General features: G+C 35.1%; 1 protein-coding gene across 2 annotated transcripts in view; it reads left to right on the top strand.

Moving 5' to 3' along the window:
- The window catches only part of zgc:153738 (uncharacterized protein LOC558115 homolog), a 289186-nt gene that overhangs the window by 259325 nt on the left and 11049 nt on the right, over nt 1–18812 (top strand). The window contains exons 17-18 of one of the 2 annotated variants that reach the window (XM_028803884.2): nt 6142–6228; nt 6668–6845. In XM_028803884.2, the coding sequence (XP_028659717.1) occupies nt 6142–6228; nt 6668–6845 (265 nt within the window). The remainder of the gene's footprint in view (nt 1–6141; nt 6229–6667; nt 6846–18812) is intronic. The other variant, XM_051928820.1, reaches the window with a different exon arrangement.

Below are 18812 nucleotides of genomic sequence, written 5' to 3'. Positions count from 1 at the left end.
CTGTGGGTGGAAACCGGAGCACCCAGAGGAAACCCACGCAGACACGGGAAGAACATGCAAACTCCACGCAGGGAGGACCCAGGAAGCGAACCTGGGTCTGCTAACTGCGAGGCAGCAACACTACCCACTTGCCCCACCGTGCCGCCCCATCCTATAAGGTAATGATCCCAAATATACTGCTAAGGAAACAAAGGAGTTTTTCAAATCTAAACAATGAAAAATTCTCGAATGACCAAACCAGTCACCCTATTTAAATCCAGTTCAGTATGCCTTCCATATGGTGAATTGAAAACATAATGTGACAAGCCCCTGAAACAAGCAGGAGCTGAAGATGGCTGCACTAGAGACTTGACAGAGCATCACTACAAATGATACTCAGCACCTGGTGAGGTCTATGAATCACAGACTTCAAGCAGTCATTCCATGCAAAGGACACTCAACAAAGTACCGCTTTCATATACTATCATTGCTATGTCCCAAACATTATGGTGTCTTGAAATGTGGGAATAATTTAAAAAAAGTTTGTAATTTACATATACATTTGTCTCAAATATTATGGAGGGCACTCTATACAGTATATTACAGTAGCACTACTTTTTTATGTTTACATTATAAAGGAATAAGCCCAATTTCCCTAAGCTTCCACCAAAATCTATGTTTGCTTTTGAAACCATATTGCTAGTAATGATGCAGATATAGACAGAATTTTCCAACTCACTTAGCTTATTTCAGGGTGTGCTCCACTAGACATTCTTAGGCAAACGTAGCAAAAGAACCTGTCGATCAGAATCTGAGATGGGGTATGGAATTTACTCATTCATAAGATACAGTACATTCTTCTCAAATCTGTGCAAATCATAATAGTAAACTGTACATATCCACCTTAACATTCTGTAAAATGTTATCAGTGGCAAGATTTAAATTGTGAACAAGCACCTGTATCATTGGGTCACATGTTTTTAAGAATGCTTAACACTCACATCATTTGGGGGAAATAATTTGCTTATCTGTCAGATAGTGTTGGATGTACAATTATTCCCAGTTCTTTAACAGCATTATTTGAAATAGCATCTGATTGGATAATGGTGCCAGAAAAAAATATATTGTAATGTCCTAAACTACATTGCTTGTGCATCTATTCCTTCCTTAGCTGGAATATCCTATTAATAATCCTCCATAAACCAGAAATAAACTGATATGTACTACTTAAAACAATTAAAAATCAGATTTTCTTTACAATGATGGTTCCAACCTACTTTATAATTTTGGCAAGAACTCATTATGATCACTAGTTGAGATTGACATGGCATTACCTGACTTCGACCTTGGGTTTTGAAAATTTCTATTTCAAGACGATGGAAAGAAGTAGAAGGTAATGAAAGTGCTCCTGCTTGGTCAGACTTGTAAATAAATATTCAGCTTTCTTCTCTATATTCTTTTGTTTCTTAATGTTCATCCTAGTGTTTGTGTTTCAGTCATCAGTAATTATTGTGAATTTACTAGCAGTCTTATTGCACACTAGCCATTCAAAATATGGAACCAATTTAAAAAACCATTTACATTAGAGGTGTTTTATAGCTCCATTGTAGGAAAAGTTTATGTTGCAGCCTTAAAGTATAAAGCATTACATTTCTGAAAGTCATTAGGTATCTGGATCTTCACATATGTTTATACTGACAATGTTTTCACATCTTCATGCCTTAAATATAGAATTCCTTTAGTACATGATTTTTTTCTAGTTACAAGTCAGAAATCTTGTTAAAAGGAATGTGCCTAAATTCCCCAATCTTTCATAAGCATCTACACTTGAATATACATTAGACAGTAGTGAGAACAATATCAACAGTATTTCTAGAATTTACCATGGGCACAACTAGATGATCTTAGGCAACACTGGGAAAGGAACATGCTGTAATTAATCTTAAAACTGTGTGTCATACACAACTTCGCAGAATAAAATTATCCCAAATATATCAAGGTATATACTGTATCTAGATCAGGGGTGGGCAAAGTCATTCCTGGAGGGCCGCAGTGGCTGCGGGTTTTTGTTCCAACGCAGTTGCTTAATTAGAAAACAATCCTTGCCAATAATTACATTTCATGGCTTGTTAGTGCTTTAACTCTGCTATGTCAAGTCATTCTCATATCCTAGATTTTTTTTTCCAGTCTAAGGATATCATCCAAATACTTTGAAGTGTAAAATGGATGGGTAATTCTCAATCCTTCACTTTTTTCTCTTCTCTTTCCTTCGAAGTATTTAATTAAACCAAATAGTGCACGATAAATACACATAGGTGTAAAGGGTAACAAGCAAAATGGATAACTGCTGGTTTCTTTTGTCATTTGCATCTCATTGCTAATAAGGAGCAATTAAAAACAGAGAATGAAGCTGTTTAAGAGTTCAAAATCTTAATGAGGGAGATAACTAAAATGAAGCAGAAGATGTTTCTAGAGCAATAAGTGCTTCTTATTAAGCAATTGGGTTGGAACAAAAACCTGCAGCCACTGCGGCCCTCCAGGAATGACTTTGCCCACCCCTGATCTAGATGATATAATTTAATTGTAGCACTAGTCATGCTAGGTTATATATTTTGTCTTAAATTGATAATTTTGGGGAAGATAATTACTTATCTATCAGATAAAATGGCAGTTATATTTATTCCTGTTCTTCTTATAGTAATGATCATCATCACATGAGCCTAGATAATATAGTGATAAATTTAATGCTTTACTACACTATACTGTACCATTAGCATGTCTACTGATTGAGCATAACTGGAGGAATTCTAATACTAAGTAACTAAATGGGAAATCAATACCTTACACTGTCTTAAACTAGACAAAATATCGAATTTCTTTGTGTAAAACAGAGAGGTTTTCAGAATTTGGAAGAAATGTATAAAAAAACATATATGTTAGTCAAGAAGAGATGTAAATACAATATGCACAAAACAAATAAACCATGTTTAGATATGGGTCCTGTGTGGCTAGAAGGGCAATTTAGCTAATTTTTTTTTCTAAAATTTCCTTAATCTCTTACCAGTTTTTCTCTTTTTGCTCCATGTCTATAAACAACTGGTTTTGGCTTTCTATTTTTAAGCTAATAAAAATATGAGGCACTATTTTACACCCATCCACAGAGCTGCTTCAAAGTTTAAGGATCATTACTACTTCTTTGGCCACCATGTTGTAGTCCCCTGCTGCTGGACTATAACTAAACATTGTTTCAAATCCCCACCAGCATCTGCTGTATTTGAAGATCCAGGCATCGGGGGTGACTGTTGTATTGTCTAACCTCTACAAACCTCTCCAGTTATACTATAAATAGATGAATAGAATCTTTATTAATCCTGAAGGAAATTGCAAGGTTATAGCAACAGATAAATATACATATAACAAGAATTATAATAATCCTAAGTATTGCTAACAAGGTAAAAATTAACATATAGTAAGAATTATCGATAAGTAAATAACCAAAATGTAGGTATTTACTAAGTGTAAAGTGATTAGAATTATACATACTTATAAGTTGCAGTTTTACAGTATAGGATGTCAGTCATTGCCAAAGAATATTGCACATATTGTCTTTGCCTGTTAAGTTGTCTACTAGACCATTCAGCAAAGAGGGAACAATGCCTTCTCAGCCAAGGGGTGATTCATTGTTGAGCATGATGGCTGAGGGTAATAACAACCTAGCATAGTGCTCCTTGGAGCAATGCAACTGTCTCAGACTGTTGCTAAACGTAATTCTCTGTTTAGCCAAAACCTTACACGGGGGTGAGAGCCATTGTCCAGGATAGTAAACAGCTTTCTGAGTGGCCTCTGTTCTACCACTTCTTCCTGTGAGTCTAGCCTGATTCCCAATATTGAACTATCCTTTATCATCCTCTTGGTACTCCAGTCAACCCTGTAGTTCAGATGCATACTAAAGTATTTCTATGCCCTGGTAACTTTTAGTTTAATGAAGGGACTCCAGAATGTGATGAACACTCTGGCAAAGAGTCTGCATGTACTTCAACATCAGGTCATGTACCCTAAATGTTGTTACAAGACTCCACAACCAAGGATTATTATTCTTCTTCCTCTTATCTTTTCCCAGTTCTGTGTGGGTTCAATGTACTTTATCAACTTTCTCCAAACAGCTTAAAGATCTCTGGTGCAGACCTACTCTAACTGGGATTTTGTCTATTACCCCAACACTGCTTTTAACCTGAGTCCTCACTCCCTCATACATAGCCTAAACAATACTCACGTACTACTTTGGTACCCCTTTCTCTCTCATGCACCTCCAGACCACTATCATAAACATTATCCAAATCAATTAACGCCATATGCAAAACTCTGTTTTTCTCAGTGTTTCTGTATGAGCTGTCTCATTGCAAGGACTGCATCAGATGTTCCTCTCCTTGGCATAAAACCAAACTGCTCCTCTCCCATAGCCCTTTCCCAAATTGTCATTGTGTTTGACTTCAATTTTTCCCTCTGTAGTTTCCACAATGCTGAACATGGTCCTTCTCCTTATAAATAGGTACAAGCTCACTATTCCTCAAGTCCTCTGTTTATCTCTCTGTTCATAGGTCTTCAGTCATAGCTTCCACGGTACATCTACTCCCTCTTCTCCCAAACTCTTCCACACTTCCACTGGTATTTCATCCCTTCCTATTGCCTTTACATTTTAAATTTTGCAGTTCCTCCTTTACTTCCTCTCTCATTATTATTGGTACTAGCCCTTCATTTGGGACTCAATTCCCAAATATACAATCGGATTATCTTCATTCAACAGATTTTCAAAGTACTGCTTCCATCTATTCTTGATCCTGTTATGTTCATTTAAGACCACACCTTACTCATCTTTCATCTGCTTTATCTGATAAAAATCCTTTCCACCCTTCTTCCTAGTTTTCACTATTTTAAAAATCATTCTCTTTCCCTATTTTGTCTCCAACTTTTCATAACCCTCCTGTACAAAAGTCTGAGCATGCAGTCTGTTGCATCATCACACACATAAGTTATGCATAAGCATGCATCTGTATTCTTGTGCCTGATATGCTGAAACGCTGTACTTCCCAGAGTCTTTACCTCTTTCTTAGCATTTATCACATCCTGCACCTCTCTGTTTCAACATCATGTCTCTTTGTCCCAGTTGGGCTCCTTCTTGTCATCCTACCCAACAGTTCCTCCCCTACCCTTAATACAACTTCTCCCATCATTCCTCGACACTCTCAAATGACTGCACTTCATTTAAAACTTCCTCCCTAAACATATTCTTAAGCCCTTCCTCTTTTAATCTCCACCACTTGATCCTTTGCCACTTTCTTTGCTTTAAGGATTATTGTTAGAATGGGAAAAATAACCAGGAGATGATTACATGAGCTTAGAAATGTTTAAAAGAAAATAAACAGGTCAGTACTGAAAGAGGCAAAACAATCATGCAAATGAAACACAATAGCAACACATGAAGCAAAGTCAAAGGGAGAAAGGAGTTCAATAAACTGAAAATGAAACATGACACTAAGGCCTACTTGTATAAAAGCTAATTTTTTAATTTTATCCAAATGAGGGATTAAACATGTTGAAACCACGGCCATAATTATACCATCACATCCTGTGATGTAACCAGTGAGACAATTGTGGTAACATTATGGCTCCTAATGCATCACATAAACAAAGAATGAGATGTGGGGGGAAAAATAAAAGTCTCAAAATAAACTAAAACAAAAAGTAAATCTTTAAAACAGAATCTGCACATTACAAAACTAGAAAATAGATCAAAATATACATATAGTATATACTACATTAAGTACTACAAAGGCAACTCCTACTCATTTTTACAGTTCTTTCATTGTAGATTTTGGATTGCATTCTAGTGTAAAGTACTTGGGTGACAGTGAGGGAAGCTATATTTGAATTTATCTTTGGAACAACACATTTCAGGGTCACTGGGATCTGCATCCTTTCTCTGCATCATTAGGAGCAAGAAATGAACCAGCCCTTAGCAGGGTAATAGTCCAATGAAAGATTCACACATGGACATGCCTACATACTCAGCCAGGGCAAATTTGGATACATCAATCCAACTAGCCTGAATATCTTTGCGATATGGATTTAGGTGCTGTCCTAAATTATTTAATTGTTTTTCAGGTTGCCAGGCAACTACAACCCTCAGTTGTATGGATAGATGATGCTGAAAAAACATTTTATAAGAAGGTACCTAAAGAAGAAAAGGAGGTAAATGTTGGTGATTCTTGTTGTTTGAACAAATTCAAATATGACTATTTTAATTTGTTTTGCTAAGAAGCAGCAAATATATTTATTTTGCTATAGTTTCTTAAATCCCTTGATGGTTTAGAAGTCAGTAAAAATTTTAAACTTTGTTTTAGTGCAAATGCAATACTCTCATGACTTTTAGGAACATACAACCAGATGAGATTACCTAATGCTCAAACTGCTAACAACCTAGAGAGAAAAAAAAAGTAATTTTTTCTAATTATTTTAGAAAAAACAATTACTTAGAGCATTATGCCAGTGGATGCAAGTGGTATATGACAATGAAATGTAAAATCAGAAGATAATTGTACTACTTTGTTTTTCACAAATAAGCAAACAAAAAAGAAATGTTTGAATGTTTTGTATTCAATTGTGTAATCCTAATTTTCTCGTTTAATAGTTAGATCCAAAGCGCCTCAAGAAAGATTTACCAAAGATCCTAAAATCTATTAAAACTGAAGATCGTGTGATGATAGTGGGAACCTCCCAACAACCATATGAGGCAGATCTCAAAAGCCTTTGCAAGATATATAACAAAATAATTCTTATTCCTCGGCCAGACTATGCTACTAGATTTGGTAGGAAAATTTTGATTTTCTAAATTTATACATTGTACACCTTTAATTTCAGGTGCATTACAATTTGTAATTTTTATAAGATTAATAAAATAAAAATGGCAATTATATAAGTTATTTGGTTTTACTTTTTTGCACACTTCATGTTGCAGTATAGCCTTCAAAATCTGTGCATTAATTGGACAAAACAGAAGTTAAGCCTTTTCTGCCACATGCAGAGCACCTATAAAATGTGTAAAATGAAACAAAACAAAATGTTTGCTTTATATCACATTTTTAACATTAATGACTATAAATCTAAGTTATAATAACCTTTAGAACATTTTAACTATGAACAATGAATACACTATGAGGCTGAAGACTATCAGTCAACACAACGTTAGATACACACAAATTTTACCAGTTTTATAGCATGCAGCCATGTAGGCAAAGTATAAAATTTCAAACCTACCTGGTTTTCCTAACAAATATTTAGAAATAGTTATTTGCCATTTAAATTATGTCAAGAATCTGTTAGTCTTTTTATGATTTTCTCTCTTTGGAAAAAAGGTGAAAAAGTATCCTTTTTTAAGATCCACTTAGAGAAAGGTCTCTTGAGAAAGGTTGAGGACACTGTAAATTGTTCCACTATGCAATTTGCATAGATCTTTTATGCAGCATTGCATTAAAAGTGTCATACTGAAAAAGGTTTCATATAAATAATGAAATTGCACCCATTTTAAAATCAAGTTTATCCAGCTCAGGGACACAAGACCTGGAACTTACCCTGGCAGCATCAAGTGCACTGCAGGAAACAACCCAAAACACTATGCCAGCCCACACTAGAGTACACATCTGCACTCACTGACACTATGCCAGATTAGAATCCCTGAATAATCTTGCATATGCATCTTTGGCAAGTGGGAGAACAAAACAAATTACTTGGAGAAAAGTCCCCATAATGACTGTAACAAAATATGAACCCATAAGTCTAGAACTGTGGGACAACAAGATTAACCATAGCCCAGCCTTGCCACACTTAGCAGTATTTTTTAGTGGATAATACATCTTAAAAGAAGTTGGAATAATGATGAATTCATGAAACTTAGTTATTCAGATAATCCTAAGCATTCTCAAATTAGATTCATTTTCAAAACAGAATGTGTCCTAGACTAAGTAGGCTTGGGAAGTGAACTGGATGAATGAATGTGGCTTTTAAATATTTAGTAAATGGAATTCTAACTATTTTAAATTAAATACATATTGAGTAGAAGCTACATTTTACAGTAAGTTTTATTAACAAGCTGAAATTGAACCAGGATTCTGCTTATAATGTAGGAAAAACTGTTTACGATAATGAGGTATTATTACATTGGCAGTAGGGGCTGACTAATGTTGACTTAAATTGATATTACAATTATTTTGACTTACAGTGAGATACGATATTTCTCAAAATTTTCTGAAAACTTCTTAAAGATTGAAGATCAGCAACATAGACAGGCATATACATGTTCATTATTCTTTACCAAAACCTGATATGTTTTGTAATAGTCATTTTTTTTTTCCAAAATGTAACTAATTCAATAACTATCTATCTGTGCCTCAAAGAAACAGTACACATAGATTATATAAATCAAACATTTTTGGGGAAAAAAATTACCTTCTCTACTTATAGTTGAATTTCCATTGTATGTTCAGCTCCTTGAATGCCTTGTTGTCATCTGTGTCTACCACTTAGTTAACATTGCCCGCTGACTCTTTTTTTTTATAATTTAAGACAAAGCTTTTGATTCATTACTGTGATAATCACATAACATAACACATGTACATATGTTGTTTTGTGATTTAAACTATTTATTTGCACATAAGTGCTTTTTCTTGTCTGTAAAAGCCTGTATAATGTGTGTAAGTTTTCTATTGTATAACATTCTCCAGAATATTAAGAATTGTGCTTGCAGTTGCATAATTTGTATTTTGCATCCAAAGTTCTTAACTGCTTCCTGACTGCTTATAAGGAATTCTTAAATAAGAAATTAGAAAATTGGTGTTATATTTAGACCCATGAAACTGAGTATTACCATAAATTATGTTGTAGTCATAAATAGACAAATAACCAATGGCCAAATAATAAAAAGCTGGAAATGTTATTGTTTCCTTTTAAGCTAAAGTCCTTGAATGAACATAATTAAAAGGGAAATGTGGATAGAAAACATATTGTTAATAAAACAATTTTCAAAGGACTGCCTAAACAACTAGAAAGTCCTACTCAGTGAAATGTCTAGCACATTTGTTTTCATAATATTGTGAGAGAACTTTAAATCCATCACTGAGATTTTAACTGCTTATTCCCTGCAAGGATCCCTCAAAGCCTTGAAGTTTAATATTTATATTTGATAAAGCTGATATTACACATATTGTGGTGTTAAAAATATTTTCAAAAATGAAAATATGCAGAGAGTTAAGGATTACACAACAATTGCTGTGTATTTTTGAAACATTGATTTGCTATATTTGCTGGTGTTTCATTTCTCTGTGCACTGCAATACATAGCACAGTTGTAATTGAATGATATAATGTCTATTAAGCATATGTAAAGGTATAAAAAGCTATTAAGTGAGGCTGTGCAAGTATGCCAGTTGTGATGGGTAGGAAGTCAGCTGTATAGACATGTCAGAAGCACTTCTCTTTTAGATTATATGAGCTCCAAATATTAAATACATGACTATGCTGAAATTTACATTACATTCCCCCTGGAAGAAAGCTTGGAAGCTTTGGAGGAAAAATAGGTTTTGTATCTTTTCCAGAATGCAAGGAGGTTGAGAGACAACAAAATGAAACAGAGAAAGTCACCTTCCCCCACAGTGGAGTTTTGGTTAAGCAGGTTTGGGCATGAAATGTAACTCTAAACAAGTAGACTTAATTTACTGGTCATTGCAATTGGATTGCGGCTGAAATAGTAATAGATGAACCAAGAGAGTAGCTTGCACCCATTGGTCCAGGATTTCTCATTGGAATGGTATAAGTTGGTCACTTTGCCTTACTCTCTTGCTCTATCCTCTCTGGCCATGAAGAGAAGACCACCTTTCTGTCTTGCAATTTCTCCATAATGAAGAGAACTCTATCTTGGCAACCATACTGAGTCAGTCATGCGGCATATTTCAGTACTTCATTCAAAGGCCATCTGGTAGCAAACGTAGACTGAAGATAAGCCGAGAGCTGCCTATGGATGCAAGATGCGCTGCTACTTAGGTTGTAATGATATATTTGTCACACTTATTTTTTTTTTGCTTATGATTTTGGGCATATTATTAATAATATATTAATTCACTTAAAGTGTAACTCTCTCCTGATTTTTTTTCACTGTGTATAATTGCCTGAGGTTATAGATAAAGAAGGGAGGAGAGAGGAAGGGCTAAAGTACCTGACCACAGAGTGGTAATTGTATAGGTTTAAGATATTTTATTAGGGTCTACACAATAAACAGTAAAAGATAGAAAACAGGGTCACCATAAGGCACCACAAGACAAAACACACCTCTGACAGAAAGAGATCATATTCAAAAACTGCACATTCCCTGATTTCTCTTCTACAACATCTGCAAAACTCGCTGCATTTTACAACATTAAACAGTGCCTATGCAAAGCTGAAATCAAATACCATTTTATGTTTCTGGCTACACTAAAAATAACGGTCGATGGTCAATCCTATATCTTCATCTCTCCAGAGGAAGCTTAACAAGGCCTGAATAAAAATTGATTCCAAAATTCTTTATAACATGAACTGAGAACTCTAAATGCAGGAGTCAAAGTGTGTAATCGTAATGCAAAGCAGAATGCCAGCAGTGAGCGGGGACTTGTTTAAATATTTGTGTTTGCTTCCTGTACCAGTATAAATATAACACATTTGCCACTATTCCACCCCATTTTTCCATTTTTTTATCCAAATACATTACTAATATTTTAATCTTTTGCTCTCTTTTACATGGCTTTGATATAATAATGGTGCACATATTGTATGGTATAGGATAGAAAAATGAGAATACATTTAATGCTTACAGTTCATATATTGCTTAGTGTATTTTATTAAGTATTCATATAGGCATTTATTAATAGCAAGTGAGAGAATACATTTTCAATACACAAGTGCATACAGTATGTTTTTGTAAGTTTATATGCACACGCTTGCATACACGTGTCTGCTTAAGTATTTACTGTATCTGCATAACATTACTTTTATTCAGCTGTTTTTTGATAACACTATAAATAGTATAATTTGAACACAGAATATATAAATACACTATATGAAGCATATTTTTTATATCAAAAAGTATATGTCTTTTGAAATATCACTCAGCTATCTAAATATACCTTTTTTCTCTTTTGAGGTGACTGTTCACTATCTTACCCCAGGTTTATTCTGCCTGGATTGTACTATTATAAAGATCTAAGGGCTTTTAACTGTTGATTTCTCAGTTTTATCTTAACTTCACAATTTGTCTTGGCATGTCAAAGGACTTTGACTCTGCAATGCTTGATCTTGATCTCATTTGGGGAGGCTAGATGAAGGAATGTTGGGTGGTTGAGAAGGGAAAGAGAGCATTTTATTCTTTTATTCTCACCATTGTAAGTGTTAATTTATGTGCTAGCTTACTAATCGCAACACCTGGCAATAAAGGCACAGTTAAAGCAGAAATCTGAAATTATTTTTTATTTAAGATCACAAAATGTCTTCTAACACTCAGAAGCAGGACTTCTTTGATCAATCTTTGAACTTTATAAACTAAACAATCATGATGTAAATAGAGAAAAGTATTCTCCCATCTCATCGGCTTAAAGGACAAGACAGTGTTTACAGGAGACTCATCTAACAAGTATAAGGGCCGGTTTTAACTGAAAAAATACTATGAAAGACTTGTCCAATCCAGTAAGAAAACCAGAAATGTAGGAATTATATTGCAAAAATAATCCCACTTTTAGCAACAATTTTAGTATTTAAACCAGAAAGGCACAATGCCATAGTGGTGGGGAACTTATTAAAATCTAAATTATTCTGGCAAATCTATATGCACCTAATGTGGTTGACAGAGAATTTCTGCAAAATGTAATTCCACTGGTTCCTAATTTGAGCAGTCACAAAATTAGAGACTTTAATTGTTTTTTTAAATCCAGACTTATATAGGTCATTAACAACAGCAACAATAACTTCTAAAACTGCCGAATATACTCCACTTGCAAATGAAGTTCTCTGTAGAAAAAGACTGGCTCTACAATCAGTATTTAATTTCTTGAGGACAAGAGAAATGGAACAACTTATTTTTAAAATTATGACATCTTTATTATGATCACAGAGGGAAGGTTACTAAGATTCTAGCTCAACAAATCAATAAGCAGGAATGCAATAATAGAAATTGCCAGTGCAACTGGAAATAAGCTGTGAGAAAGTCACTTCACCTGCCTGTGTTCCAGGTGGAAAAACAGGAATGTAATCTATTGCATCTCAAATGTTGTAAATCATCTTTTATAAAAGCAGTAGCCAAATAAGTAAATGTAACATTTAAGGAATACTATAAGTCCTTATATTCCTCTCAGTGTAAAAAGGACACAAGCTACTGTGATTTCTGATCAAATATGAATACTATAGCTCAATATTCTTAGTGCAGAAGAACCTGATAAACCATAGACATTTTTAGATGTACAGGATGCCATAAATGCACTCAAAAGTGGAAAAGCTGCAGGCCCATATGACTTCCGAGTGGAAATTTCTAAAGCAAAAAAAATTCAAACAAGTTAGCTCTATTATTCTCAATATTCATAGATGCTAGAGAAAATAAAATTCTACCCCAAACATTCTACAAAGCATTAATAACTACTTTTCCAAAGAAATATAAAGGCTTACCACAATTTGCATCATGTACAGTCATTGCCAAAAGTTTTGAGAATGACACAAGTGTTAGTTTTCACAAAGTTTGCTGCTTCAGGGTTTTTAGATCTTTTTGTTAGATGTTTCTATGGTATACTGAAGTATAATTACAAGCATTTCATAAGTTTGAAAGGCTTTTATTGTATTAAGTTTATGCAAAGAGTCAATATTTGCAGTGTTGGCACTTCTTTTTGAAGACCTCTGTAATTTGCCCTGGCATGCTGTCAATCAACTTCTGGGCCAAATCTTGACTGATGGCAGCCCATTCTTGCATAATCAATGCTTGGAGTTTGTCAGAATTTGTGGGTTTTTGTTTGTCCACCTGCCTCTTTTAAGGATTGACCACAAGTTCTCAATGGGATTAAGGTGTGGGGAGTTTCCTGGCCATGGACCCAGAATTTCGATGTTTTGTTCCCCAAGCCACTTAGTTATCACTTTTGCTTTTCCACTTTTCACTTTTTCACTTGAGCATTACGATGTTAAAATACTAGCAAATGTCTTAGGTATAAGGATTGAGAAAGTGCTTCTCTCAATAATATCACCTGACAAAACAGGATTTAGTAAAGGCAGGCTTTCGGTCTCAAACCTTTGATGCTTTTTAATGCAATATACTCACCCATAAAATCTAACTCATCAGAAGTCTTACTATCTTTGGATGCAGAAAAAGTTTTATACCAATATATCTGCATGGATTGAACTACTTTATACTAGTTCAGAACCTCAGCCCACATTAATAACACAAGCTCAGATTGTCTCATATAAGAATGAGGCACTTCACCTGGGTGCCCACTATCACCAATGCTTTTAACATTAGCTATTGAGCCATTGGCTTATTCCTATATGGATGATAAAGGGGATTATCAGAGAAGAATATAAAAAGAAAATGTCACTCTAGACAAATGATAAGGTGCTTTATATATCAGACCCACAATTCTCTACCATTAGTCTTAAGGTGGTATTATAATTTGATAATTTATGGATTCAAAATTAAATTGCATAAAAGTGTGCTTTTCCTAGTGAATTATCTTGCATAACATATCTGATTGGATACCTATTAATTCATAATATCAAAACAGTTTAAATATTTGAGGATAACCATCACAAGTAAATTCAAAGACCTCTTTCAATACAATTTTGGAAATACTGTGGGGGAAAAAAATATCAAAGAAGGTGTTAACAGGTGGTTCACCCTCAATCTCATTTTAGCAGGGGGAATTAATACTGTCAAAATGAACTCCCCAAGTTTTTATATCTATTCCAGAGCATCCCTACATGCATAAACAAATCATTCTTTAAGAAATTATACTCGATCATAACATCATTCATTTGGAATTTGAAATGGTCATGCATCCAGAGATCTAGAAAGAACTAAAGAAGAAGGTGACATGGCACTACGTAACTTTCAATGTACTACCAAGTAGCAAATATATGTTCAGTAAACATTTGGAAATTGCCAGAAATTTATATACTGTATATACATGGGCCTTACTTGCAATGCAAAACAAATCTTGTTCTCAATCTTCTTTGCATGCCCTGCTTTGTGCTCCAAACACACCATATAACTCCAAATAACTATTGTCAATTTACCAGCAATGCACTCATCCATCATTTGCTTAAATAATGGAACCAATGCAGGATGCCTTTTAAGGTGGAGAAGCTATCTGTTATTGCTATACACGATAGTCACCCTTTTCCACTTTCTCATACCTCCTCTGTAATTAACCTATGGAAAATACTATGGATTAAGGCACTTTAAGGTCTTTACATAGACAATGTGTTTGCATCTTCTGAACAATTATGCTCCAGAATTCATCTTCCCAGCTACACATTTTTTTTTCCTATACACAAATAGGAAGTTTTGTTAAAAGGGACCTACCCAGCTTTCCACATCTCAGACCCATACAGGTATCTATTCCAGAGGCCATACTGGTTAGTCTTGATGAAGACTCAGATAGTGTTCCAATAATATATAAAAATAGTTCAAAGAATCTACCCAAAGATCCTAGGAAATGATGGTAAAGGGACCTTTCATTTAGCATCTCAGAAGAGGGATGGAACGTAGCCATGCATGGAATACTTTAGCAACCAACTAGAAAGTCTAATGAAAGAAGGCACTTGTACCAAGATGAAGGTCAAAAAAGGAATGTAGCACTAAAGGCTGTTTATTCAAGTACAGTTGAAATAGAACAAAAAATGAAAATGAAACCAAATTCTTAGGACACAGGAACTATTTATCTACCCTACTGTTACTGATTGAAGGGGACGCCTTATTCATCAATCCCCCACTACCATAATACTTTACAATACTTTTACAGCCACCGAACACATTGTATTCGCTACACTACTGTTGCTCTCTACCCTGAACTTACCCCAGTGTAACAACCCTGGTACATGCCACTTGGATTACATTCCACTTGTGCTGTACACTAAATAGTTCTACAGCTTACTAGTCATGTGTCAACATTTGCGTGGTTCCAACATCCCTTTTTATGCCCTTCTCTGATGTCCCATGCGAATTCTAGCTGACCTCTTTCCTCTCACTGGACCTATATCTTTGATGGATACATGTTGTATTTACAACTTCACCATTTCATTTGGCATTTTTAATAGTACTCTGACATAGCAGATGCACCTATTTTTCAGGGACTGGTTTCGTAGTCCAAATGGCTACAAGTCACATAACTTTCTTTTTCTGTCGAGTTGTAACAATACACTCTAGTTTTATATGTGCCAAACATTCCATAATTCAACTAAACATCTTTCATCAAATACACTTATATTATTTTAAATAGTCTAAAATGTACCCAGGGCAAGATCCAACCTGCGTGCATCGTTATTTAGATCCAGCATCAATAAGCTATACATTTTGAGAAAAATCTTTATGTACTTCTCAAACAGCCATGGTGTCACAATCCTAATCCATTAATGGCTATGGTTTGGTGTACTTCAGGGTGAGTACATAGGGATAAATCGTTTTTAATATATTATGCCATATTCCTATCTCGCAGACTTGTCTTACTTAACTGCAAGAATCCCAACCCACCTTCTATAAGTCAGTAAGCGATGCTCTATATTCTCTCAAATTAGAGAGAATTCTCTTAAGATGATTCATTAGAATTATTTTAGAATATGCATACTGAGCCTGTAATTGATTGTCTTATGGAAAGCATGCACACAAGGGTATAGAATATAGAACGGAAAATAGAATATTCCCTCATATGTAGAAGGGAAGATAAAATATGTGAAAATGAATTATACTTCAGCAGTTTAGCATCAAGGAACAGATGAGAGATTTTTGTTTATATGTGAGGATTTTCAGTTTATTACCTGTAACTCTGGTTAAATCCAATGGGATTGTTAAGACACTGTGTGTTATTTCAATCCAAAACATTTCAGAGTAATTCAATAAAGAATTGCCTTTTTTGCTGGATCCAGAACTCTAGGTAACATTTCAAAATAGCAAGGCTTGTGTATGTATTTTATATACAATGCATTCTTTACCCTATAATTTTGCATATATATCATTCTTCTCAGAAACACATAAAGCATCATACTGTGGGTCATTTCTGCCGTGCAGTATACAAATTTTCCTATTGGTTATTTAAAGGGCAATACACAGCAAGGTCTTGAAGTTGTGTTTAGTTGACAGAATCAGATGTAGCTATAAACAACTATAAAGTCAATCATCAGTAAAGCACCTGGGGCCTCACGCATAACGCCTTGCGTAGAATTTGCACTATAACATGACATAAGCACAAAAGCCGAAATGTGCTTACGCACAGAAATATCCAGATGCAGGAACATGTGCGTATGCAAACTTCCACGTTCTTCCGCTACATAAATCCCGATAAGCGTGAAAAGTAACGCTCGTGCACACGCCTACTGTCCCGCCCCAACTCCTCTCAGAATTACGCCTCTTTGAATATGCAAAGCAATATAAATAGCCCTTAAGCTCAGCGTTCTGTGAAAAGGCAATGGCAAAAGTACAAGGAAAAATTGAAGAATTTCAGCAAATACCAAATGGAGGCAAAGAAAAACGTAATATTTGTTGGTTTAAACAGTTATATAAGCAACAAAATGAAGCTAATCGAGTGACATAGCGTGTCGGAGAAACTCGAAAGCTCAAGTTCACAAAGTCGCACAGTGCCCAAAATAAAAAAGAAGTTGTCACATATCAAAGTTGGCGTGAAAAGGCGACTTGTAGCCCACCGTCTGAGTGTCATATGAAAGCATATTAGGGTACAGTGAAAAAAAAAGGCACACAGTGTGAAAAAAGCACGAAATGTCAACTTTAATCTCGAAATTTCCACTTTAATCATGTAGTTTATTTTGTCATTAAAGTAGAACATCATAAACTTCATCTTAAAATCGTTTAATGTACTAGTTTCTCAAATCCCATCGTAGCTAAAGTAGCACGTTAAAATGCTTTGCTGTGTATTTGATCTTATATGTGCTCTATGTGCCTGAATCTCTATGTGCTCTTCCTCTGACAGGACACAGAATCCATTACATTTGTAATTTTACAGCTCTCTGAATAATTAAAATACTGAGAAGTATACGTGATATAATTTTCATGATGATATGAGTTAAAGCATGTTATTAAACATGGGAACACGGTGGCGCAGTGATTGTTCATGTCTTACGCAAGATGCTTGCTGCTCCATGCATGACCTTCGATGAAATACTTTATTACAGAAGTACTGTCTTTTTCAAACGTACTAACCCCCAACTGCTGTCCTTACTTTTCTTTCTCCAAATACCCAATTGCCACACAATCAGCTCTGTAATAGACGTTAAGCCATCTGTAAGCTTAGAACGCCGATTCTTCAAAACTTTTAAGGAACATCGAAATATCTTCGTAATGTTTAATTATTCTATCCATCTATCCTTCCAGTGTCGTGCCAGCCACAGCATGAATACAGCGCAAGGCAGGAACAAACCGTGAACGAAGCTCAAGCTCACTAGCGCTGCGGCACCGTGTAGTTAAAGTTAATGTTTTATCTGTATAATATAATAAACATATTTTGCTGCATTTCATCTTAAAAATGATATCGTCATCATATGTAAATACGCGCTTTATAAAGTGGCTCAGGTTGTGCAATATTATAACTGTATCATAAGTACAATTACCTCATGGTAACTTGCAAGTACAAACAGTTCTACAAGGAGCACTTGATGGACTGATTGAGTGTGTTTAGAGTTCTTGGGATGAAACTGTTTGTGAACCGCGAGGTCCGAACAGGAAAGGCTCTGAAGCATTGGTCGGATGAGAGCAGTTCAAATAGTGAATGGCTGAGGCAGTGAGTGCTTGATGCGGTATACCGTTAATTCTCTTTCCAATCGCTGTAGATCTGTGATTCACACTCAGATACAGTGATATAAATACTCCGAGTGGTGCAGTGAGAGTAATATGGAAAAAGATGATCCGCTGTGGCAACCCCTAATGGGAGCAGCTGACAGAAGAAGAAGAAGGTGCAGTGAGAGTAACAACGCTAAGGCAGTTATGGTATTTAGAATAGTTTGACCATTCTGTGGACCATTATATTGTTCCAGGTTAATTACAATCAGATGCATTAAACTTATAAACAATATGCGGTTAATTTCAGTGTATTTATAAAGCCGCGTCAGGGATGTCGATCTAAAAAAGAAAGGGTAATCACACAGGAACAATAGCACTGCTTTGACGCTGGGTGCCGCCAGTCTGCAAAACCAAGCAGAGAACTTGTGTACGCCAAGGTATGAGCTACTGTGAAAATGTGCTTGGCTTTACGCCAAGTTTAGGTTTTATACATCACGATTTGAACGTGGAAATGTTCTTACGCAACATTTCTGTGCGTATGCACCGTTTATACATGAGGCCCCTGGTGTTCAAAATTATTCTTTTAAAATGGTAAAACTATCTTGGCTGTTGTTACCTCCATTCTTTATTAAATGCATTAGAATAATATATTTTAAAGTAAAAGCATACTTTTTTTGTTTCTGTCATTGTTGTATTGTTACCCTTTGTTGTTTTACTCTAAAACTGTAAAATTGTCAAATCCATCTAAAAATTAGTAGAAGTTAAACTAAATT

The sequence above is a fragment of the Erpetoichthys calabaricus genome, chromosome 6 (assembly GCF_900747795.2).
Source record: "Erpetoichthys calabaricus chromosome 6, fErpCal1.3, whole genome shotgun sequence".
In the NCBI taxonomy this organism is placed as follows: domain Eukaryota; kingdom Metazoa; phylum Chordata; class Cladistia; order Polypteriformes; family Polypteridae; genus Erpetoichthys; species Erpetoichthys calabaricus.
The sequence above is the reverse complement of the archived record's forward strand: the minus strand, read 5'-3'. Positions and strand labels throughout refer to the sequence as shown.